Here is a 27,322-nt window from a genome sequence, read left to right on the forward strand (position 1 = left end):
CTAAATCTAAGTTATCTGTGGGCTGGCATATGGAGCACGTTTAGGCTTGATTCTGAATCAGATCAATAACTTCATGTTCTAACTTTTTCACTAGAGCAGAAATGAGATTCTCAGCTCCCACATTTTAGGTAGAAAGTCATTGACTTGCAAATGCCCAATTCCATTTGCTCTTTTTATTTTTATTTTTAATTTAATAAGTTGATTTACAATGTTGTGATAGTTTCAGGTGTACAGCAAAGTGATTCAGATATATAATATATATTTTTCCAGATTCTTTTCCATTATAGGTTATTACAAGATATTGAATATAGTTCCCTGTGCTATGCAGTAGGTCTTTGTTGTTTATCTATTTTATATATAGGAGTGTGTATCTATTAATCCAAAACTCCTAATTTATTGCCCCCCCCTTCCCCTTTGGTAACCGTAAGTTTGTTTTCTATGTCTGTGACTCTATTTCTCTTTTGTAAATACGTTCATTAGTATCATTTTTTTAGATTCCACATATAAGTGGTATCATATCTGTCTTTCTGACTTACTTCTCTTAGTATGATAATCTCTAGGTCCATCCATTTTACTGCAAATGGCATTATGTCATTCTTTCTTATGGCTGAGTAATATTCTGTTGTATATATGTACCACATCTTTATCCATTCCTCTGTCGATGGACATTCAGGTTGCTTCCACGTCTTGGCTATTGTAAATAGTGCTGCTATGAACACTGGGGTGCGTGTATCTTTTTGAATTAGAGTTTTCATCTTTTCCAGATATGTGCCCAGGAGTGGAATTGCTGGATCTTATGGTAAATTTATCTATAAGTTTTTTAAGGAACCTCCACACTGATCTCCATAGTGGCTGCCCATTTGTTCTTTCTTGCACAGCACTTTTCTATATTGGGTTCTGTTGATGCTGAGAATGTGGCACTTGTTGTAAACCCAAGCTTGGACCAGTGAATCAACTCTGCTTAGCCAATACAACCTCATAAAATCAGACTATACAAACTCCAGCATTCTAGGGCTCATGCCAAGAAGTAGGTTCTGAGCAATTTGTTAAGGAGCTTCTTGGTTGGGGGCATGAACAGTGTGGAGGAGGAGGAATAAAAACAAGGCTCAGGGCTTCCCTGGTGGCGCAGTGGTTAAGAATCTGCCTGCCAATGCAGGGGACACGGGTTTGAGCCCTGGTCCGGGAAGATCCCACATGCCATGGAGCAACTAAGCCCGTGCGCCACAACTACTGAGCCTGCGCTCTAGAGCCTGCGAGCCACAACTACTGAAGCCCATGTGCCCAGAGCCCGTGCTCCGCAACAAGAGAAGCCACTGCAATGAGAAGCCCATGCACCGCAACGAAGAGTAGCCCCCGCTCGCTGCAACTAGAGAAAGCCCGCGTGCGGCAACGAAGACCCAATGCAGCCAAAAATAAATAAATAAAATAAATAAATTTATAAAAAACAAGGTTCAGGTGAGTAACATTGTGGAGAGGTAGGGCCAGGGCAAAATTCTGCTGAGATGTCACACAAAGTGACTGATACCGAAATAAATGGAGCACTGATCTCCCAACATGATTCTTGAGAAACCACTTCTCACCTGCCCCTCCTCTGTGTGACTCAAAGTTTGATAAAGCTCAGATTGATCCAGTAATTCAGCTCCCATCACACAGATGGTCAGTGGTAGAACTGCACCGAAACTAAGTTTTTAAGAGTTTGGAGTTGTCCTAAATCTGTTTAAAAACGGCACCAGAAGAGGCTAAGATGTGACAACCAAACACATGTGATACTGGATAGGATCCTGTGCCAGAAAGGAAAAGGAGACATTGTTGGGACGATTGGCAGCACTTAAATGGGGTCTGTGGATGGGTGGTAGTGTTGTACCAAAGTTGACTTCCTGATTGGGAGGGCTGTAGGGTGGCAATACAGGAGAGTGTCCTTGTGTTTGTAAAGTACACACTAGAGAATTTAAGGGTGATGAACATCATGGCAGAAAAAGACAAGAGAGGGTAATGGAACAAATGTGGTAAAATGTTAACAATTGGGATATTTGGGTGACAGGGATGTAGGAGTTCTTTGTACTGTTCTTAAACCTTTCCTGTAAGTTTGAAACTATTTTAACATTAAAAAATGAAAAAAAAAACCAAGTCGAAAAGCAGTTCTTTTATTTACAGTATAAAGGTTACAAAGGTATATATGTATTTATATATATAATACCCTTAAGTTGCAAATTTCATTGTAATGTACAATGCTCTATGTTGATGTGCAACTCAAGGGAAAGTGTTGTCTATGCATTATACTTACAGAGTACACATAAAGCTTTTTTATTATTATGAACACAAATACTGCCCTGTTTTATGCCATGGGTTTTGATTTGGTAGTCTGGTGATGCCAGAAGACTTGAGACCTAAATTTTAAACAACACTTAAAAAGAAGTCTTGTTTAAATACAGGGTTCCAAAAGGAAGGAAAACACTAGAATATCACATACTTCTAATTCTTTGTAGAAGTGTCATCCTAGCTTTCTAAGTCTTAATACTTAAAAAAATGAGAGTTGCGTAGGACAGAATACATACAAGAGGGTATAATCAAAGTTTGCACAGATTAGCCAAAACAGGCCTTTATAGGTAGTGGTTTGCCACATTATTTTCTAAAGGACCTTGTGTCTGGTACCACAAGGGAAACAGATTCTTTGGGCACCCAGGTCTTATCACGCTGAATCCACCCAACAGACTGTAAACATAACACTGGAGTCCTAACTAGAGAAAAACAATCAGAAATGGGTTCTTATGATAGGGCAGATTTGCTTTAAGGTGTGAAGAGTATCATCAAGATTGATGATTGTGCCAAACCCAAAACTTAGTTTAAATCATTTCTCCTCCTCCAAATTCTGTTAATTCACAAAACAGAGGTGAAAAAATGTAACTGACACCCACCTGAACAGGACTGAGATAGAAGGAAAGCACTTCTTCCAACCTAGGAGGAACAGACACTTAACATGACAATATTTATGTGCTGGTTCCAATAGTATACAATCATTAGCACCTGATTGTCAAAGGGTAGGTTTAAAGTAAAGACCAAGACATTGAAGGCATGACCTAATTTGTGTGCACAACTCCAGGATGCTGAAAACCAAGGGAAAGGAGCCCATGAGACTGTGTTCCCTATGCCATTCCTATCACTGACCTCTCAGGGCCTTTCCGGGCATGACAAAGGATGTTGCCTGAAAGGCTGCCTCTAGTGATAGATGGAAGGCAAGCTGGATAGAAAGGGACTGTTACTGAAGGAAAATATGGAAAAATTCACACAACTGCTCTTATTTTTTTAAGGTGCCCTTTCTACTGAGTTTGAATGTCCGAGTGTTCTAGAATAAGTGGAATTTTACTAAGTTTTAAATATCTTCATTATTTTGATCTCTCAGATGGAGCAACAGTCCATCTACCACATATAAGGACTTTCAGCAAATGAGATGCTTAAAGGCTGTAAATGTGAAAATGACTGGGTCAGCACAATCTATAAAGTGGGTAGATGAAATATACATTTATCTTTTCTGTTTATAGTGAAAAGAAACTTTTCTTTAAAAAGACTTTCTCATTGATCCACTTTGGGCAATAGAGCTAACTTTTTGTCGTTGTTGTTGTAATTTATCTTACTAAGGATATTCTACACTAGTCTCCTTCTCAAACTAAAGCCTGATTATGAATTAAAAAATGATGCATGATGAAAAGACCAACCTACTAAAATGTGCTTGGAGTTCTTTCATGCTGGCATGGACCAAAGACTGAGCATCCTTTTAAACATTTTCCAGTTTGCCAGATAAGCAGAACTGCAGATATGCTTTGGTAAGAATATGAGGTGGTTAATTACTTAACCTCTGACTGATAAATAGATGGCATGGTGTGATTGAGAAGTAATGGATTATGTGCTACTTGAGGGCAGGAACTTTCTTTTGGACCTTTCAGAGTGCCTGTGAAGAACTGTACATTAATAAATGCTTATTAGATGAAAGAATCCATGAATTAATATATCATTAACTAGGTTTGCAGTTTCAAAAATTTCTCTAGGGTCCCAAAGAACATTTTGTCTATTCATAAGAGACTTCTATCACTTTGGAAGAGGTGATAATCAAGTTCCAAAGGTGTACATGTGACTAGGATAAAGAGGGACTCAAAAACTTTTGCATTTGTGTCAATGGCAGGGAGGTAAGATTATTACAAAACTGAGTAAAGTACTTATAGGACTCAGAAGTTAGAAATCTACCAGAATACCTAATCTTACAATAAAATGAAGTGTCATTTCTCTGTTATATCCTTTTAGTTTCAACCAATGTATTTTGTGGCAATTCAAGGATTACAGTTCATTTGGTAGATTTTTGTTGACTACAATCAAATGTTCATTGGAGAGCAAGCAATCATTTACAAACGGCATATTTATGCATTACATCAAATGTAGATTCACTTTTAAAACCAGAATATGCTTTGGTTCAGTCACCTAAAATGGAAAGGAAGAATAGAGGTGACAAGAAATTAAGCTTACGTTTATCAAGTTTATAAAAGAAGAAATCTTGTTAAAATATTTTTCAAGTTAATACATAACAACCATTCTTCCAGTTGGCAGTTTAACTAGTGTCAAAAAGAGACAGATGTTTTCTATGTGTCTATTAATTGTACCTTACTTTAACTTGAAATTATCACTGATCTGCTAGATGTGTGTATGTATGTGCTTTAGAGAAAGGGTTTCAAATCAACCACTTAAGTAGTCTATTACTAGTGTAAAATAAGTTTCACTGAATATCCTTATACCATAGGAATAGCTATATTGCTCAAAAACACGTAATCCTGATATACAGCATAATTATTTTAGAATTGTCTGTCATCGCACATTTATTGTCTCTATGCCCAGCACAGTGAAATATATAGCTTAAAACGGTGGGCAGGTGTTGGGGGACTGCTGCTGTCAGTTTTTAAAGACAGTATGTATAACAAAATAATTCTAGATTACCAAAAAATTAAAATAGGGACACAGAGAGAATGGTAGCAGATGTCAGATTCCTCTACTTTGATCTAATGGAGAAAAAAAAAAAAAGCCACAATAAGAATTCAAATTTAAATGAAAGAGATTTCCAATCTCAAGTTAGGATATAATACCACCTGGCACGTAATATACCTGATAGAGATATATAAAACAAATGAATATGACTATAATCAAATTCAACTTAAAGTTTAAGCAGAATCCCAAAGAAGTCTCTTTCCCTTACGCAGATATGCAGATCTCAACATGCTTTGAGACAAAAGAGATCCGGCATTTCACTTCACTGGATATTGAAAAAAAATGACCTTTGGCTTTCTAACCAGCCATTTCATTCATGGCGTCAACAGTGGATGGCAGCGACATGGAAATGTATGCTGGATATTTGGATGGTTTAAATATTATGTACAATCAATAGCTTATAACCAGTGAAAATCATAAGAACATAATTCAGCATAAGTGTCTAAGATACAAAAAAAGCAGAGAAAGTGCTTAAGTCTACAGGTCTTCCCTGAAAGCTTCAAAAATGTTTAACTCTCTGAGTAAGTAGGGCTTTTAACAGATTTTGCATAGCAGCTTACAAGATAATTTGAATTAAAAATATGGATATAAATTAAACAAGGAGACCTGGAGGTTGTCTCAAAATTTAAAAAATCCAATATAACCTTTTCTCAAAAGTGGACACACTTTTGTCCATCAAAACCATTTACAATGAAATGTGTTTTTTTCTAGGAGAAACATAGTCTTGTCCAGATTCCACACAGTTTAAATTTTTTTTAAAGAGTAAATATTGGTTTATTAGCTAAGTGCATTTAATCGGCTGAAAAAAGCTTTGTTACCATTCTGTTAGGAGGATAAATTAAGAAAATAATCAGTAACACCTTTAATCATTTGTTGGTTAGAGAGATTTTTCCACTTATAAAAATATAAGAAATAAATAATTTGATCCCTCCTGCGTGCAATAATTTTCAATAACAAACTTTGTGAGAGCACAGATGATAAAAACAAGCACTATCAGACTTTAGCTAGCCTAAGAAGTGCTAAAACATGGCTTTAAAATAGGTGAATGACATTTAAAGTAATATTTTTGATTCCTGTACATGTCCCAATATTTAATCTGAAACTCTACTAGGTAGCTGAGTTTATAGTTACAACTACCTAATAAATACTGTATAAACATACATTAAAGTATTTCTTCATATAAAATACTAGATACTAATTTCAGGTAAGATTTGTTTGAAGACTTCAGGAAAGGACTCACCTTTTCCAGAAAAAGTATAATTGAGCCTTTTCTTCCTTTCCTTTTTTTTTTTTTTTTCGGTGGGGAGAGGGAGCGGAGACGTTTTAGAGAATGAGGAGGAAGAATTTTCACAAACCAATTGGCTGCTGGTAGGCATCTGTGTGGAATGTGGAGAAGACGTCTAAGCCCCGGGTCCCGAGGGCACAAGGAGTGTCCATCGGAATGAGGGGGCACTACTCTGCAGCTCCTTTCCACTCTACACATGGAAGCCCACCACATTCTCAACAATTTTCCTATTTCAAAATGAAAAAGAAATGAAAAGTCAGCTGTTCTATAAAAGATGTGAAATATCAAAAATGCCCCTCTTCAGTTATCACTTGAAAATAATTTGCCACATTTTGGCGTCTTAATACAAAATACCTATTTATCAAGGCTGTCCCATTCATAAAAAGCACATCTGTGGTTTGAAAATCCCACAAACACACTTAATTAAAGAACAACCTGGTCACCCATGATTGGAGAGCTGCTGAAGTATGTTAAACAAGCAGCTGAAGGGCTCTTGCTCTTGGGGCGCTAGTGGTCAAAGGAAACCCTCCATACACTTTCATTTCACATCAAGACTCAAAAGATACTAGAAACCTATGGATCTTGGTGCTATGACAGCTAAAGCTTGAGCAAAATGAGCCGAAATGCACACAATGCTTACCTCTCCTGCCCACATTTTAATCATACCTTTTAACAGATCTTTTTCCTGTAAGGAATGAGCACCGTGGCTCAGAAGTTCTCCCAGAAAATATTCTCAGTGGCTTAGCCTTTCATACTAACACAGAAAACCTCACCAAATGGCTTTGCTGCAAAAGTCTGTGACTGCATTGTTCGACTTCTCCGATTAATAATACTCTCACTGCCAAAAGTGTCTAAGCTCCCTTATCTGAGGGTATTGTGTGTTGAGATTCTGCTTCCAGAAATCACAGCTGGATCTTCAAGATACTTCCTTTCTTCTCTGATTTGCAAACGTATCCCAGATGGAACCAAACTTAGATTTATGAATTTTCAAATCATAAAAAAGCTCTTAAAAGATATATTCTAGTCTAGATTTCAATTTCCAGTTTTAAGTAGATCAGACTTTGGGGACTGGAGCTGGGGGAAGAACTCATTTATGGGGCAGAGGGAAGACAATGAGGTTACAATGTCCAACTAGAACTCTCTTCTGCTCATGAGTCTGCTCTTTTATATGTCCCACCTATAGGTCAGTCTGCACTCAAACCAAATAGCTCTTGCTTTGCAAATAGTACATTTGTGGGTTTTTTTGTTTTTTTTTTTCTTTTTCATCTTTGGACTGCTACCCTTCTCCACCCTCCATAGTGCTAACGTCCTCTTATGGCATTCCTGATAACTCTAGTAATTAAGAACTATTCCTAGAACTTTCTTCAGAGAGCAGAGAGAACATCAAAGTCAGTGTTGCCTTTTCTTTCAGATCTGGGGACTGTGATAAACTTGACATTGTATATAGCTATTATACTATTTTAAATGTTTTCAGATATATACTCCTTCATAATTAGGAAAAAGAAGCTGAGTTCTCCAGTACCACAAAATCAGCAATCTTACTGCTGCTATGTCCTAATGATGATATCTGGCAATGCTTAGCAAAGCCCAGGTAGCTGTTCCATGGTCTCATCACCCTGCCCACTGTAGGATGCATCACTGAGCCAGCACTGAATTAGAGTTGCTGACGGATGCCACTCTGCTGCCACAGAGGGAGAGGGCCAGGGCCAGGATCCTGCATGGGCTCCCACAGCTCAAAGCAATGCGACATGATGTTTGTGCTAAACAGCGAGCTGGCTTCACTGACAAAGTGTGCTCTTTAAACAAGCTGGCTCTCCAGGATTTGTCTTCCTTAAAGAGATCTGCCAACTAAAAAAGATACCATACTAAGGAAACCCACCTCAAAAATTATTGTTCAAAATTAGATAGATGATCTCCCTGGAATGGCAGTGATATCCAGTCATTCAAACTAATAAAGCTCCACTAACCCTAACCAAAGGCACATTTGGTAAGCAATAAAAAATGGCTTAGGCTAAAATGAGGATTTTCTTTTAAAATAAATCTTATCCCCTGGCTCCTACCAAAGATAAAATCAGAAAATCCTAAAACAAGCAAAACTTTTCTTTCAAAGCAGTGGTTTCCAACTTGTTTTTCAAGTTGGTCACTACTAGAAAGGGAGTGGAAGGCAAGGTAAATCAAATCTTGCAAGTTCTAAGTCTTAAAGTTAGCACTTATGAGTGGCAAAGCTTGTGATGCAGTGGGAAGTGATGGCCAGGGTGGGATGCAGGGAGAGCCATGACAGATGAAGAACCCTTTGGTGATGCAATTCAAGGACTTCCTAGGGTAGAAGGAGTAAGTGAGGACAGTAAAATCCAACAAAATGTATAAACTATATGGAGTGACCAAGAAGCACGGGCTGCTGCAAACTAGCACCTGGTAAGAGATAGTTGTCCTTAGCAAAAGATCAAGGCTAAGCCTGAAACAAATTCTACTGGAAGAAGAAGAAAAAGAAAAAAAAAGAAACTCTTAGATGTTTGATTATGTCCAAAAAGAAAAAGAATGAGCCACCCTTCTTATCAAGGGAAATAAACTTAATTACTTAGAAACCACATTAGGAAACTAGACAATAAATCAACAGCCTTATTTTGGAGCTTACTAGAGTCCTAGAATTTCTGGCAAGGTAGCTTGAAAAAGGCAAGCTCTTCTTTAAACATGGTTACAGTTCAGCAGTGATTTGCAGGTCCTTGTCAAGGCACTGTGCTGGAGGAGAGAGCAAAGAGCTTTCTTTTTGTGCTTTTCTTTTTTTTTTTTTTTTTGAGGTGGAAATACTTCTTGTGACATTCAAGGCTCTTCACTGATTTTTTTGCTGCTCATACAAGCAGTCCCATGCGAGTGACTTTGGCCGACAAGAACGTGTGCAACACAAATACTATCGGCTTCGGACAGGAGTGCAGGTCCATGGTCTGTGGAGAAAGGACATTAATTATCACTGCTATATACAGATGCTTTAATAAACAAACATGCAAAATAAACAGATTTGGACACGATGTTCTACTTTTTAAAAAGAACTTGGATAATGGATGTGCCAGATTTATGGCAACTCTTGGGAACTTAGAGCCGCAAATGGAAGTGTACTCTGAAGTAAGGTTATTCTATGTCATAATTAAAGACCAGTGTGAAATTTCACATCCACAATTAGGACACTATTGGTGGTGTATTAGATTCCACCATGCCACGTAGGAAGATGTAAAGGAAAGAGGAATATCCTATATGGAAACCACTGACTGTAAGTATATTTCCCAGGGGGAATCAGAGTGAATTCAGCTGAAGTGTAACCATCTATGTGTATGATTTTTGATACCCCTTATCGGTTTGTGGTGGGAATGACAACCCTTGAAGCTAGTTGGGAGGGCTAGTTATACCTTTCTAAGCACAGGTCTCTAATTTGGACAGCTGACACCAGATGAACAGGCTTTTGAAGTCCATGGCTATCCATAGTTTCCTAAAGGTTCATCATTTAAAATAAGATTTCTAGCCACAGTTTTCTCATTTGGAGTTTGAACTTCATTATCCCTAAGATCTGTTTCAGTTCTAAAATTTCAAGATTCTGTTTTCCAAATTTACACCTATCGTGACTGTGTCAATGGACATAAGATTTCACGTATAAGACAAGACTTGAACTACTGGCTCAATACTGATAAGAGAGAAAAGGCATGACTTTGACTTCTTTATCATGATTTCTGATTTCTGAAGTACACTTGACACACTTCTCTAGTTCTCCAAGGGGACTCATGAATTCCTGTCGATATTTCCTTTAAAGGACAAGGAAGTCAAAAAAGATGATGGCTGTATGTACATATCTCCATATCTTTTTTTTCTGATCAGCAGAATTTCTGTAGCAACTGTCGCTTTATTACTTTTAACTCTTATCCCAACAAATTGCTGATAATATCAATGGATAGAATTCATTTATTAAAGTTTGCCAGGTTTAGTATTTTGTATCTTATATTTGTTAAAAGCCTGTTTCTTAAAACGGCTATCTATCTTTTCTTTCTAAAATTCAAACAAAACTTTTAAAAAAGGGAATGATTTCCTAATGTGGGAAAAAGAAAAAAAACAATGAAACCCCAAAACCAAACCCATGCATCTTTGAAAACTGAAGAAGAATTTCCTGGCTCCAAATGGAATATCAGTCTGTAAGCCCATAATTTTCTATAGAAGAGGTAAGAAGCAATAAGGACGAAAGAGAATACCTATTAGAATAAACATGTTTTTCAGAAACACGCTTACCAGTTCTCCCTCAGGACCACCAAAATCCAGATACAGATTTCTGATGCCATCATCAGCAGACATTTTCAGCCTTTCGAAGGGGTAGCGGTACAATATGCTGCTGGAACCTCCATTTTCCCTGGAGATAGTGAACCCACTTTCATAGTGGACAGTGAGTCTTACCTCTTGGCCATTTAATGTGCAGCCTATTGAAGACAAGAAAAAACATCATTAATAAAGTTACTACTTCAGTTAGAAAGTGATAAAGGCTTCTCCTGACTTCTAAAAAGGGAAAAGAATCTTCTTGAGAATGTGTGATACCTAACCTATTTGGAACATCCTGAAGTGAGTTTTGTCTTGGTCACTCAAGTCAACATCTTGATTGAGATGAGGAAAAATTTCCATAACTTTCCTTGACATCTGATCTGATTCAGTTCAATTCAGTGAGTACCAAGTGAATACTTGTGTTGACAGTAGGCTGGAGAAGTAAGAGGTATGGTCCCTGCTCTCAACACCTCACAAACGATAGGCATAGACATGAAATCCCTAACTGCTTAAGGTAGATGGTATAGAACATGACTGAACACCAAACTGAATAAGGCCAAAGTCAAGGAAAGGTTTCCTGGAGATGGGACTTGAGAAAGGCCCTAAAAAACGGTCACACTTGATAGGTAGTGAGGAGTAAGAAGAAGGTTTCAAGTGGGCAAGAAGGAGGAACAACCAAAGGAGAAACAGCAGAGGCGCCTTTCAGGGGCAGTAACATGGATTGGTTGGTATTTGCGAAGTCACACTGTCAGTCCTATCAAAGATAAAATTCAAAAGATATATCTGAATTGATGGGACCAAAAAAAACGATCATCAAGACTGGCAAATGTCTTCTGTCAAGACTGGTGAAGTCCCTGTTTCACTAACACTTGAGCAGTTTTGTCGTCAGTACAGAGGCTACAAGTGAAAGGCCCTCTGTGACATGGGAATTAACAAAGTCCTCTGAGAGCTGAGTTTACAATCACCTAAAGGACCAGAGTCGAGCGAGGCTTGGTCACTGTGAACAGGAAGAATGGCTCCCAAACAAGCAAGTCCTCATACTCAGACCAATGTATCCTTGCGCTGGACATGAAAAACACTCAATTAGTCAAGGCAGCTGGCATGTTCAAGAAATAAGGAAAAGGAATAACAAATATTGGCAGTGTCCCTTTTCAGCACTACTCGAATAGGAGAGTTTTGAACAGTGAACTTTGAATATTAATTACCTTCAGAAAAGGAACCTGGTCGGGGGGACATGGATAAAATTAACTACCTGTGGAAGTAATCCAATGCAATAATCCCTGAATGACTGGCTGAGGGGTTTGGAAGAAGAACAAAAAGATCCCAATCAAGGCAACCAGGGTAGAGTTTTCAAGAGAATTTTATTCTATTAATATCCCTGAAGCTATAGCTTAGTAGGGTATTGAGGTCTGATGAGAAGAGAGGGGTCAGTTCTAGTCTACAAAAGAAAAGCTCAAAGAATGAGGTCCACCCAAGTCCTTACAGCACTGGCTGGAGAAGGTCCAGTGCAGGCGGGCGAGGATTTCTGCCACCTGCAGCTGTGTCCCTAGTGGAGCGAGATCTGGCCATCACAGCCAGCAAAGGCAAGCCATTAGTCCTCAACAAGCTTTTTGTGTAAGAGATTTTTCAAATGTTCTGCTTAGGATTGTTTCCCCTCAGGAGGGAAGGAAAGGAAAGGAAAGCAAAGCAAGTGTCAGTGTCTGTGTGTGTTACTTTAAAAAAACAGAATACTGTTTAAGATTACCTCAACTTTGAAAAGGAGAAGTAAAGGTCATACTGAGTAGGTTTAGGTTTAGAACTTTAGTTTGTCTAAAACTTATAATACCAGATAATTCTGAATGAGAATATGAACTGGCCATAAAAATGTTGTGCCTAATAGTCTTAGTTAAATGGCTTCTCCCTGAATAGTGATAAAACAGTTGAGGCAATGTGATTGCCTCACCCTCAGAGGGTCTCAGGAGTAATGAACCAAAGAGAAATAAGCCTCTGACTCTGGTTTTAATGGGGGCGGGGGGGTGGGGGAGGGAGAGAGAGAGAGAGAGAGAAAATGTGTGTGTGTGTGTGTTTGTGTGTGTGTGTGTGTGTGTGTGTGTGTGTGTGTGTGTGAAGGGCAGGCACCTATGAGAAGTGGCCCTAATCTGATGGGACAGAATCTGGGCCTCACGAACAAAGCTCTGAGCTGGTCCAGGTGGCTTATTATAACCATCCTGATGTCTTTTTTAAAAAATAAATTTATTTATTTATTTATTATTTTGGGCTGCGTTGGGTCTTTGCTGCTGCGCGTGGGCTTTCACTAATTGTGGCGAGCGGGGGCTACTCTTTGTTGCGGTGTGATGGCTTCTCATTGCGGTGGCTTCTCTTGTTGCGGAGCACGGGCTCTAGGCACGCAGGCTTCAGTAGTTGTGGCACATAGGCTCAGCAGTTGTGGCACATGGGCTTAGTTGTTCTGCGGCATGTGGGATCTTCCCGGGCCAGGGATCGAACCCGTGTCCCCTGCATTGGTAGGCGGATTCTTAACCACTGCGCCACCAGGGAAGTCCCCATCCTGATGTCTTGATTCAACTAAAATCCTTTTGGAGGGCTATAAATCCATTATCCACCTCAATTTAGAGATAAGAAGTGGTAAGAAATTTTTTTTTTGGCTGCGCCTCATGTCATGCACGATCTTAGTTCCCAGACCAGAGATCGAACCCGTGCCCCTTGCAGTGGGAGCACAGAGTCCTAACCACTGGACCACCAGGCAATTCCCAATGGTAAGAAATTTAATATACTAATTTTATTGACAGGGTAGTTATTAGAAATATTAAAAGACATACAACAGCAGCATTCAAGGACAATCATAGGACATCAAATATTGAAGTTTAAAAGAGAGGAAGAAACTACAGTTTTTGAGGTAATCAAGGGAGGGAGATAAACAGTCAGCACTCACAAGTGGGTGCTTTGTGCTCCTTGTGTCGGGTACATCATGGATTGATGGTGGGCAGAGCTGAAGATAAGGGAAGCAACTTCATGAGCCTGGACTCAGAATAATCTGAAAACATACATGAAGACTAACTGTCCAGTGGAATTATGAATTATGTTTTAGTTTTTTGGTTTGTTTGTTCATTAATTCATTATTCATATTTTTAAAAAATTCTCTGCTCTCATAAGGCAGCAGAGAAGACAGACAGGTAATCACAACCAATCTATACTGGAAAAAAAATGGTTTTGAGGACTTATTATGTGTCAGACACTGTGTTAGGTGCAGGGAGATACAGAGCTGAACAAAAGATGGTTCCTGTTTAGACAAGTGAGAAAGAAAAGGAAATATGGATACAGCAGAATGAAGTAAGTGCTATAATAGAGAAATGGACAAAATACTGTGGGAGAATAGAGGAGGGGGAAGTAGATAAACTCTGGGGAATTGGAAAAGGCTTAATAGAGGTACTATTTCAGTTAGGTTTAATAAAAAGTTCTTTGTTGGGTGTGTACTGTACACAAGAATTAGTTATCATGAATTTAAACTCATCTAAAAATGAAAATAATAAACTTTCAGGGTTTTCTGGAAAAATATGCAAGTAATATGCAAAACAGCCAACCTCATCTCTTCTCTAATCCCTCTCACCCCAAGACCTTCAATACCCACCCACAATCTGGGGTAGGGATCAGGAACAAAGTGATGATCAGGGGTGGGGTGGGAGACAGCAGAGGAGCAAGGCCTATAAAACCACATAAAACCAGGAATCTCGAGTTTCCCACATGTACTCATCCAAGCTCAGGCATTCTAAACAAAGTTCACTGATGAGACCTTATATGATGAATAAGCTGCACTTGAAAATTCTCTGACTTCACCTTTAAGGTTTCAATTATTGTACCCATTAATTTTTTAAATAATAGCTTTACTGAACTGTATGGTATCACTTATATGTGGAATCTAAAAAATACAACAAACTAGTGAATATAACAAAAAAAAAAGCAGACTCACAGATACAGAGAACAAACTAGTGGTTACCGAGGTGTGGGGGGGCCACATAGGGGTCGCGGGGTGGCAGGCACAAACTACTGGGTGTAAGATGGGTCCAAGGATGTACTGTCCAACATGGGGAATATAGCCAATATTTTGTAATAATTGTAAAAGGAAAGTAACTTTTAAAATTGTATAAATTTTTTTGAAGTTAAAATAAAATAAACAGACTCTTGGGAGAGCCGGGGCGCAGAAGACTGAGTGAGGCATTGAGGGGAACCCTAGAAACAGATGGAGGCAGAGGATGGAGGTTCAGAAGAGGGAGAGGAGGAGACAGAGGGAGACTGCAGGAGTTAAGCCCTGAGGAGGGCTAGGTTCCAGCTTGCTTGGAAGAAGACCCAGGAGGACCACTGGTGAGCTCACAGCGCACCCAAGGACTGTCAGAAATGAAGGGGCTGCTGCATGGTGACCCCACGGACCTCACCGAAACCCAGGACAGATGACAACGGTCACTGTCATGCCCGACACTTATTTCCCTGTTTGCTTCCTGACGAGTCTGTGACAACTTGAGGATAGTGAGTAGCTATTCTATTTAAAATGTTCATTAAACTGAATTCACTAAATTTTTTCCCTTTTCTCCCTCAAAATGTAGAATGTCACATGGTATTTTAAAAAAAAGCTTTATTGACACATAATTCACATACTCTACAATTTACCCATTTCAAGTATAAAACTCAATGGTTTTTAGTGTATTCAGAGTCGTACACACTCATTTATTTTTAATACATAGTTTTGACTGCTTAATAATATAAACGATTCTGGACGCAGTCTTCGCGGAGAGTCGCCGCGGTTTCCTGCTTCAACAGTGCTTGGACGGAACCTGGCGCTCGTCCCTGCTCCGGCCGGCCCCTCCGAGCCAGCCCGCGCCACCACCTCACAGCGCCCTCCGACCGCCCCAAGGTCCCCGCCGCCGCCTCTCTTCGGCCGCCCACCAGGACGACCGCGTGCCCCTCGCAGGTGTGCCAGCACTATCACCAGGGCTCGGAGGCCGCCATCAGCCTCCAGATCGACCTGGAGCTCTACGCCTCCTATGTCCACCTGTCCGTGTCATACTATTTTGACCGCGACGATGTGGCTTTGAAGAACTCTGCCAAATACTTTCTTCACCAGTCTCGTGAGGAGAGGGAACATGCTGAGAAACTGATGAAGCTGCAGAACCAACGGGGTGGTGGAATCTTCCTTCAGGATATCAAGAAACCAGACCGTGATGACTGGGAGAATGGGCTGAATGCAATGGAATGTGCGCTACACTTGGAAAAAAGTGTGAATCCGTCACTACTGGAACTGCACAAACTGGCCACTGACAAAAATGACCCCCATTTGTGTGACTTCATTGAGACTCATTACCTGAATGAGGAGGTGAAATCCATTAAAGAATTGGGTGACCAGGTAACCAACTTGTGCAAGATGGGGGCCCCCGAATCTGGCATGGCAGAGTATCTCTTTGACAAGCACACCCTGGGAAACAGTGATAATGAGAGCTAAGCCTTAGGCTGGCTTCCTGTAGCCATGGGGATGACTTCCCTGGTCATCAAGGCAGTGCATGCATGTGTGGGTTACCTTTACCTTTTCTGTAAGTTGTACCAAAACATCTACAAGTTCTTTCCTTAGTACCATTCCTTCAAATAAAGTAATTTGGTACCCCCCCCAAATAATAATAATATAAACTATTCTGTTTTTCATTTGAAAATCTAGAGTAGCGGTTCTCAACCCATTAAAGTTCCAAAAAACCTTTGGACCTTTTAATGCCCTAGCCTACTGAATTAAAGTCTATGGAGGAAGCAGAAACTAACACACCATTGTAAAGCAATTATACTCCAATAAAGATGTTAAAAAAAAAATAAGATAAAATAAAATCTATGGAGGTAGACCTTAGGTATCGATATTATTAAAAAGCTCTCCAGGCTATTTCACTGTGCAGCTGGGGTTGAGAACTACTGATCTAGAGCATTAACACCTGTTTTGGGGGTATAATTCTAGATGATTATGCTGACCTTATTTAATTGGGTAAAATATAAGACACTGGGATTGGGAAAAGAGGGCCAATCTTTGGGCCCCAGCACAATCCATTATTTTCAGCCCTAGACTTCCCAGGAAATCCTCAAACTAAAATTCTAATATTTTTTCCAGCTTCTCAGTAATATTATATTATAAAATTCTTTATAATGACGGTTTTGGTGTATGGGACTAATCAATGGTTCATTAGGCAAAAAAATAAAAATTGTTTTTCAGGTTATACAAGTATGATACAACTTTAATAATTCAAACAACATATAAGTAGCCTGCAATTGCACTTGGTGTTAGGGATGGAGTAAAAGCCGGGGGTGTCTTTGGCACAAATTACTCAGGAATAAAAGGCAATGCCCACTTCAACAGCTAAGATAAGGGTGTACATCTCCACCCAATTCCTCCTCTCTCCCCTCTGTCCCTCTTCCAGGCTAAGACCAATCCCCCCACCTGTGTTTTGGATCCCATCCACTGGGATCCCAGATCCCAGAAACTGCCCAAGGTTGATTATTCCTTCTTCCTTTTGCATTTTCAACACCTCCCTCTAAGTCAGATCCCTTCCATTACCTTTTTTAGATGTTCAGGTCTCTCTCATTATTATAAGAAATGCCACTACTCAACTCTTTACCCTCCTCTTTCTACCACTCCCCTCCCCTCTTCTTCACAGCAAAACGTCTTAAAAGAGCTGTCTACACTCAGTTTATCCATGGTTCACCTTCCATTCAACCCTCAGCCCTCTGCAAGCTGCCAGTGCCATCACACCCCTAAGCATCTCTCTCCAAGGGCGCCAATTATTTCCATGTACCTAAATCTGACCCATGTCTTTAGCTCTTGCCTTGATACTTGTAGGACTCATTGTTGGCTGTCTACCCAGATTTTATTTCTCCATTATTCCTTTACAGCCAAACTCCAATTTTATTCAGGTTTCTAGTCTCTCCTAATGTGTTTCAGGGAAGGACGACCTCAACTTCAAGGGAAGATAGCCTCTGGGCCAGTCAGAGCACAGCTTTCTCCTGGTGACTGCATTGGTCCAGGGTGTGCATATGAACCTATGACTGGGAAGAGAAGGCCCACCCCCACCCCCTTTACGCTTGCTCTCTCTCTTCTATCTAAAATACATTTCTTAAATGTTTAATCTAATTTTAGCGGGCAGTTTCTCTTAATTCCAGCCTAAACCATCCAACTGATACATTTAACCCTACTGGCTATTCCTCTCCTTGAAATCCTCTTCCTTAGGCTTCCGTGACACTTACTGTCCTCACCTGCCCTGGTTTTCCTTCTACTGCTCTGGCTACTACTTCACAATCTGCTAAGTGGCAGGGACATTGGCTTTTTCAGACCATGGGGATATCGTTGAGTGTAATTACGTATATTAAAGATTTAAGTAGTTCCCTACTTAAGTACTTTAAGTAGTTCCCTAATAGTAAAAAATTTAATAAAGCTAAGAGGAAAAAAAGGCTCATTAACTAATAATAAATAATAATAAATCTCATTGTTACACCAAGATGAATACTGGTAAATACAATCTATGTTTTCTACTTTGTGTCTTTTAAAATGAGAGACTGCTGATGATTACCAATGTATCATGAAGAACAAAGACTCTAATGTTAGGACTTCCCTTGTGGTCCAGTGGTTAAGAATCCGCCTTCCAATGCATGGGACACAGGTTCGATCCCTGGTCGGGGAACTAAGATCCCACATGCCGCGGGGCAACTAAGCCCCGGTGCCACAACTACTGAGCCCACGCACTCTAGAGCCTGCATGCCACGCTGCAACGAAAGATCCCGCGTGCTGCAACTAAGACCTGATGCAGCCAAAAATTAATTAATTAATTAATTTTTAAAAAAGGACTCTAATGTCAAAGTAAGTCTATGCTGCAAGTCCTGTTTCTGCTGCTCTGGGGCCAGTTACTTGGTAGGAGGGCTCTGGGGGCTCCAATGTTTCCAGTAAGACCCTTTAGCGGCTGCAGAGCTGTGTCACCCTGGGCTCCTCTGGGCCTTCCAGAACAACCCAGAAGAGAGTGGGTTTTGCAGGGTGGGCTTTGAGTGGGCTGCCCAGGATGCTCTCAAAGAAAGGTTGAGGTAGCATTCTCTGTTACTGCATGGAAAAGCCAGCCCATCAAGTATAATCAGTGGGCTAATCACACTCAAGAGTTAAAGAAGAACATGACGCTGTGTTCCTTTCTTATAGCTATTTGGTCAAAGGCATGAAGCAGGTCTTATTTGTTTCTATTTCTCTCATCACAAAGCATAGCACTTTGTAAACAATTAAACACTAAGCATTTGTTGATTTAATGAATTAAGAGAAACTGATAATGTATATGTCCTCCAGGAATTTAATCTGCCCATAAGAATAAGTCATTTAGAGGAGGAAACGCAGGGGCTTAAGACACTGCATTTTGAAAAGATCCCAGTTCAAGTTCCAGCCACACTAACCCAAATTCCTTTATCTTGAAAATGGAGGTAATAAAACTTGCCTTACAGAGTTGTGTGTTAGGGTTAGATGACACATGTGTCTCATTTAAGACTTATAACAACTCCAACATGTACTTATTGTTCTTTTTGTTTCTGTCTTTCCTACTTCAAAGGAAGGGGCTACACCTACCTTATTTATTTTAGTATAGTCAGTAAAAGCAGAGTATATACTCAATCAATATTTGTTGAGTAGAGGAACAAAAAGGGTTTCAAGAGAATTTCTATGAAATTGAGAACAACATGGTTAAAGGAAACGTTTTTCATATATGCTAACACTCTAAATACTTTAAAATGCCCATTTTTCTTCTCCTCTTGCACATTCTCTGCATATTTTTTAATGCAACTCCTACTGATATCTTCTACTTCTTATTCTTCATATCACCAAGCTACAGAGATATAAAGTATCTTCATGAAGTTCATGTATGATTTAAAAACTTTAACAGCTTGGGTAATTGTTATGATGAAATTAAGCTTTTAAAAGCATACTTATTAAAGTTCAAACAACTACACACACTAAAGTGTATGTATTTTCATATTTTCAATTCCTGTGACAAATGGAAAATGGTTTTATGTACCTGAGCGTGTTAACTGCATTCTCTGCCTAGTCATCTTAAAGTTATATTTGCTAGAAGGAAAAAGTCCTTGTGTACCAGAAGGATTACTGATCAATTCTACTCTAAGTATAATCTAATAAAGGCTTAAAACTAAATGCACATTATAAAGATAATGTATGGCATTCACTAGTCAAACCTTACAAGTAGTCATTGAAATTCTTCTAAATGCGTAAACTATAACCAAACACATAAGAGACAAAAAAAAGCTCAACTGATTTCTTTTTGTCAACTTCCTGACTTTCTTTAGACCATAAACACCTGAATATGTAGTACGATGTGCCTCAAATATAGTTTTAAATAAACCTTTCTGAATCTCCCAATAGTTTAACAGAAGGTGATAACATGCATCTGAAGGACATGCTGGCTCATGCATGTATGTGCACATACATGTATGTGTACACTAAGCATAGACATCATGTTAAGACATAACAGACTAAGTGCCTACACGCATGAGTACATGCATGCACGCATGTACGCGCACACACACACAAACACATTTTAAAGAAATTCTGGTTCTCATCAAAGCAGTTTACTTTCAGCCAGTTTAATATTTCTGGCACAGCTCTAAATGCAGAGTAAGTGATTCATAAGTACATCAATTGCTCTGAATTGTGGAAATGAAAGTATTACCAAGGTAATATTAAGATAGAGCTGTGAATGAGAACAAAAAAGTTCAAAGTTACCAAAAATTGTGTTCTTTTGTCCGTTTAAAAATATAGGGAACCAGGTGGTCCTTATTCTCCCTCTCCTCAAGCCATCTGTATTTAAACAACTGTGAGCCAAGGACTGAATAGATTTTGGTTTCCTGTAATATGAAGTTTAGCTGCCAGATACCAAAGAAACAACACGAAACTAAAAAGTGTTAAAAAGCCACGTTGCACTCTTTGTTTTGGGAAGCATATCTCTCAGGATCCTTGAAGAAGATTATGGTGACCCCATATGCCAGCGATAAGTGTGCTGGCCTGACCCCTGGGACTCCACACAGGAACACAGAGAATCCAGACTTTCCAACTGAGGATTTCCCCGTCCCAGAAAGCACATTCTGAGGCCAAGACAAAAACCAGAGCCCCACAGTCCTTAATGTGGTGACCAACCACTCCATAGAGAAAATGGGTAGGAGACAGACCAGTGAGAAAGACACTGCTGATGTGGTGGCTTTGGTCAAAATCCAAGGTGGGATCTAGGCATTGGTGTCATTGCTTGAATCATCATTGTGGTTGTGAGGAAAATATAGAGTAGGTCCTAAATAGTTGAAGAATTGTGCTACTTTGACAACATTGAAAAAGCTGTCCTTGTGCCAGTGTTAGAAGATGACCCATGGAAATGCTGCCCAGGCGGTTCTAAAGCCATGGAGATCCCTAACTTTCCAAAAGCAATGGAAAGGAATATAAATCACAAGACATTCTGCTCTCAAAACATTTTCTCTTTTTGTATAAATTTTGTAAAACTAGGTTTATAAAATAAAATACATAGAAAACAGGAGCAAAACTAAGTAAACCAACTTGCAATCAAGATATTCAAAGTAACTAAAACCATATTAGAGGGGCTTCCCTGGTGGCGCAGTGGTTGAGAATCTGCCTGCCAATGCAGGGGACATGGGTTCGAGCCCTGGTCTGGGAAGATCCCACATGCTGCGGAGCAACTAGGCCCGTGAGCCACAATTTACTGAGCCTGCGCGTCTGGAGCTTGTGCTCCGCAACAAGAGAGGCCATGACAGTGAGAGGCCCGCGCACCGCGATGAAGAGTGGCCCCCACTTGCCGCAACTAGAGAAAGCCCTCGCACAGAAACGAAGACCCAACACAGCCATAAATAAATAAATAAATAAACGCAAAAGTTAAAAAAAAAAAAGTAAATGCTATTTAAAAAAAAAAAAAAACCATATTAGAAACTGTAACTGTGTCTTCATTTTGACTACTCTCTGTTCTTGTTAAAATGAAAAGCAATCTGGAAATATCTATACATAACCATATACACAAATATACATGTATGAAACCATACTTCCAAATTCATATAGACAAGCCACAAGAGGGCGCTTCAACAATGGAAAGAGACCATGAGGCTTACTTCCTTTAGATGCTTATTTCAGTACCTACTGGGCAACACATTTTCAAACTTTGGAAAAGAGACTCCTATTCCAAATTCTCTTTATTTTTCTACAGCTATAAGCTTTGCCAGATGCTCATATTTTTAAGGGTGTCTATCCATGTTCCAAATCTTCTTAACTAGAGGGTCAATGCACCTAGTATTTAGTAAATGAGTCCTTACACTATAAAGATTTAAATAATGAACAGTAAAACTACCATGTTGTACAGAGAGTGTTGTAAATGTGTTCAGAGCCACATAAAAAGCTCATGAAAACTTTGCTACTGAAACAGAGAAACCCAGTTTCTTTCCATCGTGATCACTTTAAGGTACCTTATTTCAGAACATTTTTAAGTCTGGCATACAGGATAACGGTTTTTACTTTAAAATAAAGTATAACAGTTCCATTTAATTACTATTAGAAATGAAATGCTAGGATCTGTACCTAGAGAGACTTCCTTGATCAGCTCAGCAGCAGCATGGCAACCCTGAACAAGTATCCGGGTCCAGGTCGATAGATCCCGATGCGTCTCCACCCGGAAGAGATGCATCTCAATGCCCTGCCGAGAGCCTGTCCTGGTAGCAAACGTAAGGTCAGATCCAAGTGAGGGTGATCGACATCCGGAGCCAGAATGAACCAACCTAGAACCACAAACAAAGATCAAAAGTAATTAATGCACTGTCAGAGGAAAATGTCAGCAATTTATGCTGATTAATAAGCAGAAAATTATAAAAGCCATCAGCAGTTTTTAGATAAGTATATTTCAAAACAAGATTATAGTCTTTGAAGTAGATACCATTCTGTTTTCCCATAAAATGACCCCTGGTGTCACAGGCAGAACACTAGGCTGGATGGCCCAAGGCCCCAGTTTCCCATTAGCTTTTTTTATGCTCCCAAGAGGCCACGCGTATCAAAAGAAGATTCAATTTTGATAAAGAAATAGGCCCCCACACACGCGTATCCTCCCCCATTATCAGTATCGCCAGCATGGCACTTTTTTGCCAAGGATAAACCTATACCAACACATCACAATCACTCAAAGTCCAGAGTCTAATTTAGGGTTCACTCTTGGTGTTGTGTATTCTATAGGTTTTGACAAATATATAAAGACATGTAACCATCACTATAATATACAGAGAATTTTCATTGCTCTGAAAATCCTCGGTGCACTGCCTATTCATCGTCCCTCTCCCTACAACCACTCATCTTTTTATTATCTCCATAGTCGTGTTTTTTCCAAAATGTCACAGTATAAAGCCTTGTCAGATTGGCTTCATTCACTTAGTAATATGCATTCAAGTTTCCTCCATGTCTTTTCAGGCTTGATAGCTCATTTTTTTTTAGTGCTGAATTGTCTGGGTCTACCACAGTTTATTTATCCATTCACCTACTGAAGGATGCCTTGGTTGCTTCCAAGTTTTGGCAATTAAGAATAAAGCTGAGTATACCAGAAACTAACACATTGCAAATCAACTATACATCAATTAAAAAAAAAAGAATAAAGTGGCTATAAACATCTTTGTATAGGTTTTTTTTTTAATATAATTTTTCAACTCCTTTGGGTAAACCAAGGAGTGGAATTTCTGGGTTGTATGGTAAGAAAATGTTTGTAAGAAACCACCAAACTCTGTCAAAGTGGCTGTACCATTTTGCATTCCCACCAGCATTGTATGAGAGTTCCTGTTGCTCCATATCCTCGCCAGTGTTTGGTGTTGTCAGTGTACCGGATACTGGCTATCCTAATAAGTGTGTAGTGGTATCTCGTTGTTTTAATTTGCATTTCCCTGATGATATATTACGTGAAACATATTTTCATATTCTTATTTGTGATCTGTATATTTTCTTTGGTGGGGCGTCTATTCATGTTGTCCTTGGCCCATTTTTTAATGAAGTTGTTTGTTTTCTTTTTTTTTTTTCTTTGGCCTGTGCCCCATGGCTTGCAGGATCTTAGTTCCCCGACCAGGGATCGAACCCATGCTCCCCGCAGTGGAAACATGGAGTCCTAACCACTGGACGGCCAGGGAATTCCCAAGTTGTTTGTTTTCTTACTGTTGAGCTTCAATAGCTCTTTGTATTATTTTGGATAACATTTATCTGATGTGTCTTTTGCGAATATTTTTTCCTAGTCTGTGCCTTCTCTTCTAATTCTTTGACACTGTCTTTCACAGAACAGAAATTTTTAGTTTTAATGAAGTCCAGCTTATTAATTATTTCTTTCATAAATCATGTCTTTGGTGTTGTATCTAAAAAAGCCATTACAATACCCAAGGTCATCTAGGTTTTCTCCTGTTACCATCTAGGAGTTTTATAGTTTTGCAATTTACACTTAGGTCTATGATCCATTTTGAGTTAATTCTGGTGAAGGGCAAAATTTTTTTACATGTGGATATCTAGTTGTTCTAGCACAATTCGTTGAAAAAGACTATATTTGTTCCATTGTAGTGCCTTTGCTCCTTTGTCAAAGATTAGCTGATGATATTTACAGGGGTCTATTTCTGAGCTCTCTATTCTGTTTCACTGATCTATATATTTCTGTTCTTTCATCAACACTACACTGTCTCGATTACTGCAGCTTTATAGTAAGTCTTGAAGGTGGGTAACATCAGTCCTCCAACTTTGTTCTTCAATTTTGTGTTGGTTATTCTGGGTCTTTTGCCTCTCCATATAAACTTTAGAATCAGTTTGTCAATATCCATAAAATAACTTGCTAAAATTCTGACTGGGATTGCATTGAATCTATAGATCAATTTGGGAAAAACTGACGTCTTGAAAATATTGTCTTCCTATCCATGAACATGGAATATCTATTTATTTAGTTCTTCTTTGATTTTGTTCATCAGAGTTTTGGAGTTTTCCTCATATAGATCTTGAACACATTTTGTTAGATTTATATTTAAGTATTTCATTTTGGGGGGTGCTAATGTAAATGGCATTGTGTTTTTAATTTCACATTCCACTTGTTCATTGTTAGTATATAGGAAAGCAATTGACTTTTGTCCACTGACCTTGTATCCTGCAACCATGCCATAAGAGCTTATTAGTTCCAGGAGTTTTTTGCCAATTCTTTTCAATTTTCTATATAGATGATCATGTCTTCTGAGAACAAAGATAGTTTTATGTCTTCCTTTTCAATCTGTATACCTTTTACTTCCTTTTCTTGCCTTACTGCATTAGCAAGGACTTCCAGTATGATGTTGAAAGGAGTGGCAAGAGGGGAACATCCTTGCCTTGGGCCTGATCTTAGTGGAAAAGCTTTGTGTTTCTCATCATTAAGTACGATGTTAGCTGTAGATTTTTTGTAGGTAGTCATTATCAAGTTGAGGATGTTCCCATTTATTCTTAGTTTACTGAAAGTTTTAATCATGAATGGGTGTTGCATTTTGTCAAATGCTTTTCCTGTATCTCCTGATATGATACGATTTTTCTTCTTCAGCTTGTTGACGTGATGGATTACACAAATTCATTTTCTTTTCTTTTCTTTTTTTTTGTGGTGGGGTGGTCATGCCATGCAGCATGTGGGATCTTAGTTCCCTGACCAGGGATCAAACCCGTGCCCCCTGCAGTGGAAGTGTGGAGTCTTAACCACTGGACCGCCAGGGAAGTCCCTACGCAAATTGATTTTCAAATGTTGAACCAGTCTTGCATATCTAAAATAAATCCCACTTGGTTGTGATGTATAATTCTTTTTATACTTTTTTGGATTAGATTTGATAGTATTGTTTTGAGGATTTTTACATCTATGTTCATGAGAGATATTGCTCTGTATTTTTCTTATAATGTCTCTGTCTGGTTTTGGTATTAGCATAATGCTAGTCTCATAGAATGAGTTAGGAAGTATTCCCTCTGCTTCAATCCTTTGAAAGAGACTGTAGGGAATCTCTTCCTTAAATGTTTGGTAGAATTCACCAGTGAACTCATCTGGGTCTGGTGCTTTCTGTTTTGGAAGACCTTACACTCTTCCCAAAAATTAACTCAAAATAGATCTTAGAGCTAAACGTAAAATGTAATAGTAAAACATTACATTAAATGTAAAACTTCAAGAAGACTTTTTTTTTAATATAAATTTATTTTATTTTAGGCTGCGTTGGGTCTTTGTTGCTGCGCATGGGCTTTCTCTGGTTGCAGCGAGCGGGGGTTACTCTTCGTTGCGGTACACGGGCTTCTCATTGCGGTGGCTTCTCTTGTTGTGGAGCACAGCTCTAGGCATGCGGGCTTCAGTAGTTGTGGCATGCAGGTTCAGTAGTTGTGGCTCACGAGCTCTAGAACACAGGCTCAGTAGTTGTGGCACACGGGCTTAGTTGCTCCGCGGCATGTGGGATCTTCCCGGGCCAGGGCTCGAACCCGTGCCCCCTGCCTTGGCAGGCAGATTCTTAACTGTTGCGCCACCAGGGAAGCCCAAGAAGACATTTTAACAGAAAATCTAAGTAATCTAAAAAGATACAACACCAAAAGCATGATCCATAAAGGAAAAAAATGATTAAGTTGGACTTCATTAATTAAAAACATTTGCTCTTTGAAAAACACTGTTAAGAGGATGAAAAGACAAGCCACAAAGTAGAAGAAAATTTATGAAAACATATACCTGGTAAAGGACTGTATCCAAAATACACAAAGAACTTTTTTTTTTAAGAGATCAATTTTTTTAAAAATTAATTAATTAATTAATTTTATTTTTGGCTGCATTGGGTCTTCGTTGCTGTGTGCGTGGGCTTTCTCTAGTTGTGGTGAACGGGGGCCACTCTTTGTTGCAGTGCGTGGGCTTCTCATTGTGAAGGCTTCTCTTGTTGCGGAGCACGGGCTCTAGGCATGCGGGCTTCAGTAGTTGTGGCAAAAGGGCTCAGTAGTCGTGGCTCGTGGGCTCTAGAGCGCAGGCTTAGTAGTTGTGGCATACGCGCTTAGTTGCTCCGCAGCATGTGGGATCTTCCTGGACCAGGGATTGAAACCGTGTCCCCTGCACTGGCAGGCAGATTCTTCACCACTGCACCACCACAGAAATCCCCACAAAGAACTCTTAAAACTCTACTTGCCTATTCAATATTCATTCTCTCATTCTTCCTAAAAAAATAGAAAGCTGCCTTTATCCCGAATGACAACATGCACAGATAAAAGAGTATTTCCCAAACTTCTTTGAAGAAAGAGATGTCCAATGAATTGCAAGCTGTTAATGGGTAGGATTACCAGAAAAGCCCCACAACTGGAGAACAAGGCAGCAGCTATGTGCCCCTTCTGTTCTTTTCCTCTTCTTCCTCCTGCCTACAATTTGGATATGATGGCTAAAGCTTCCAGTAACCATCTTGAGCCATGAAGCAACCTTGAAGGGTAGAAGCCTCTTGCTAAGGACGGCTGTTTTCTTTTACATAAGAAAGAAATAAACATCTATTTTATTATTTTATGTTACTTTTGCTACAGAGTGTGCTTCCTAGTTATCATAAATATGCAAATGATGTGTTAAATAGGCAGTCAGAATATAAGTCTGTGATTCTGTCTGGAGATATAAATTTGGGAGTTGTCAGTGTATAAGAGATATTTCAAGC

At 39.3% G+C, this 27,322-nt stretch overlaps 1 protein-coding gene and 1 pseudogene across 1 annotated transcript in view; one reads left to right on the plus strand and one right to left on the minus strand.

The window, feature by feature from the left end:
- Positions 1 to 2,143: 2,143 nt before the first annotated feature.
- SNTB2 (syntrophin beta 2) overlaps positions 2,144 to 27,322 on the minus strand; it is a 100,480-nt gene continuing 75,301 nt past the window's right edge. The window contains exons 5-7 of the mRNA XM_068527353.1: positions 22,233 to 22,429; positions 10,583 to 10,767; positions 2,144 to 9,255 (exon numbers count right to left, since the gene is read on the minus strand). Coding sequence (XP_068383454.1) covers positions 9,163 to 9,255; positions 10,583 to 10,767; positions 22,233 to 22,429 — 475 coding nt within the window. The 3' untranslated portion in view covers positions 2,144 to 9,162. The remainder of the gene's footprint in view (positions 9,256 to 10,582; positions 10,768 to 22,232; positions 22,430 to 27,322) is intronic.
- On the plus strand, positions 11,323 to 16,094 carry LOC137753523 (ferritin heavy chain pseudogene; annotated as a pseudogene).

Source organism: Eschrichtius robustus, chromosome 19 (assembly GCF_028021215.1).
Source record: "Eschrichtius robustus isolate mEscRob2 chromosome 19, mEscRob2.pri, whole genome shotgun sequence".
NCBI lineage: Eukaryota > Metazoa > Chordata > Mammalia > Artiodactyla > Eschrichtiidae > Eschrichtius > Eschrichtius robustus.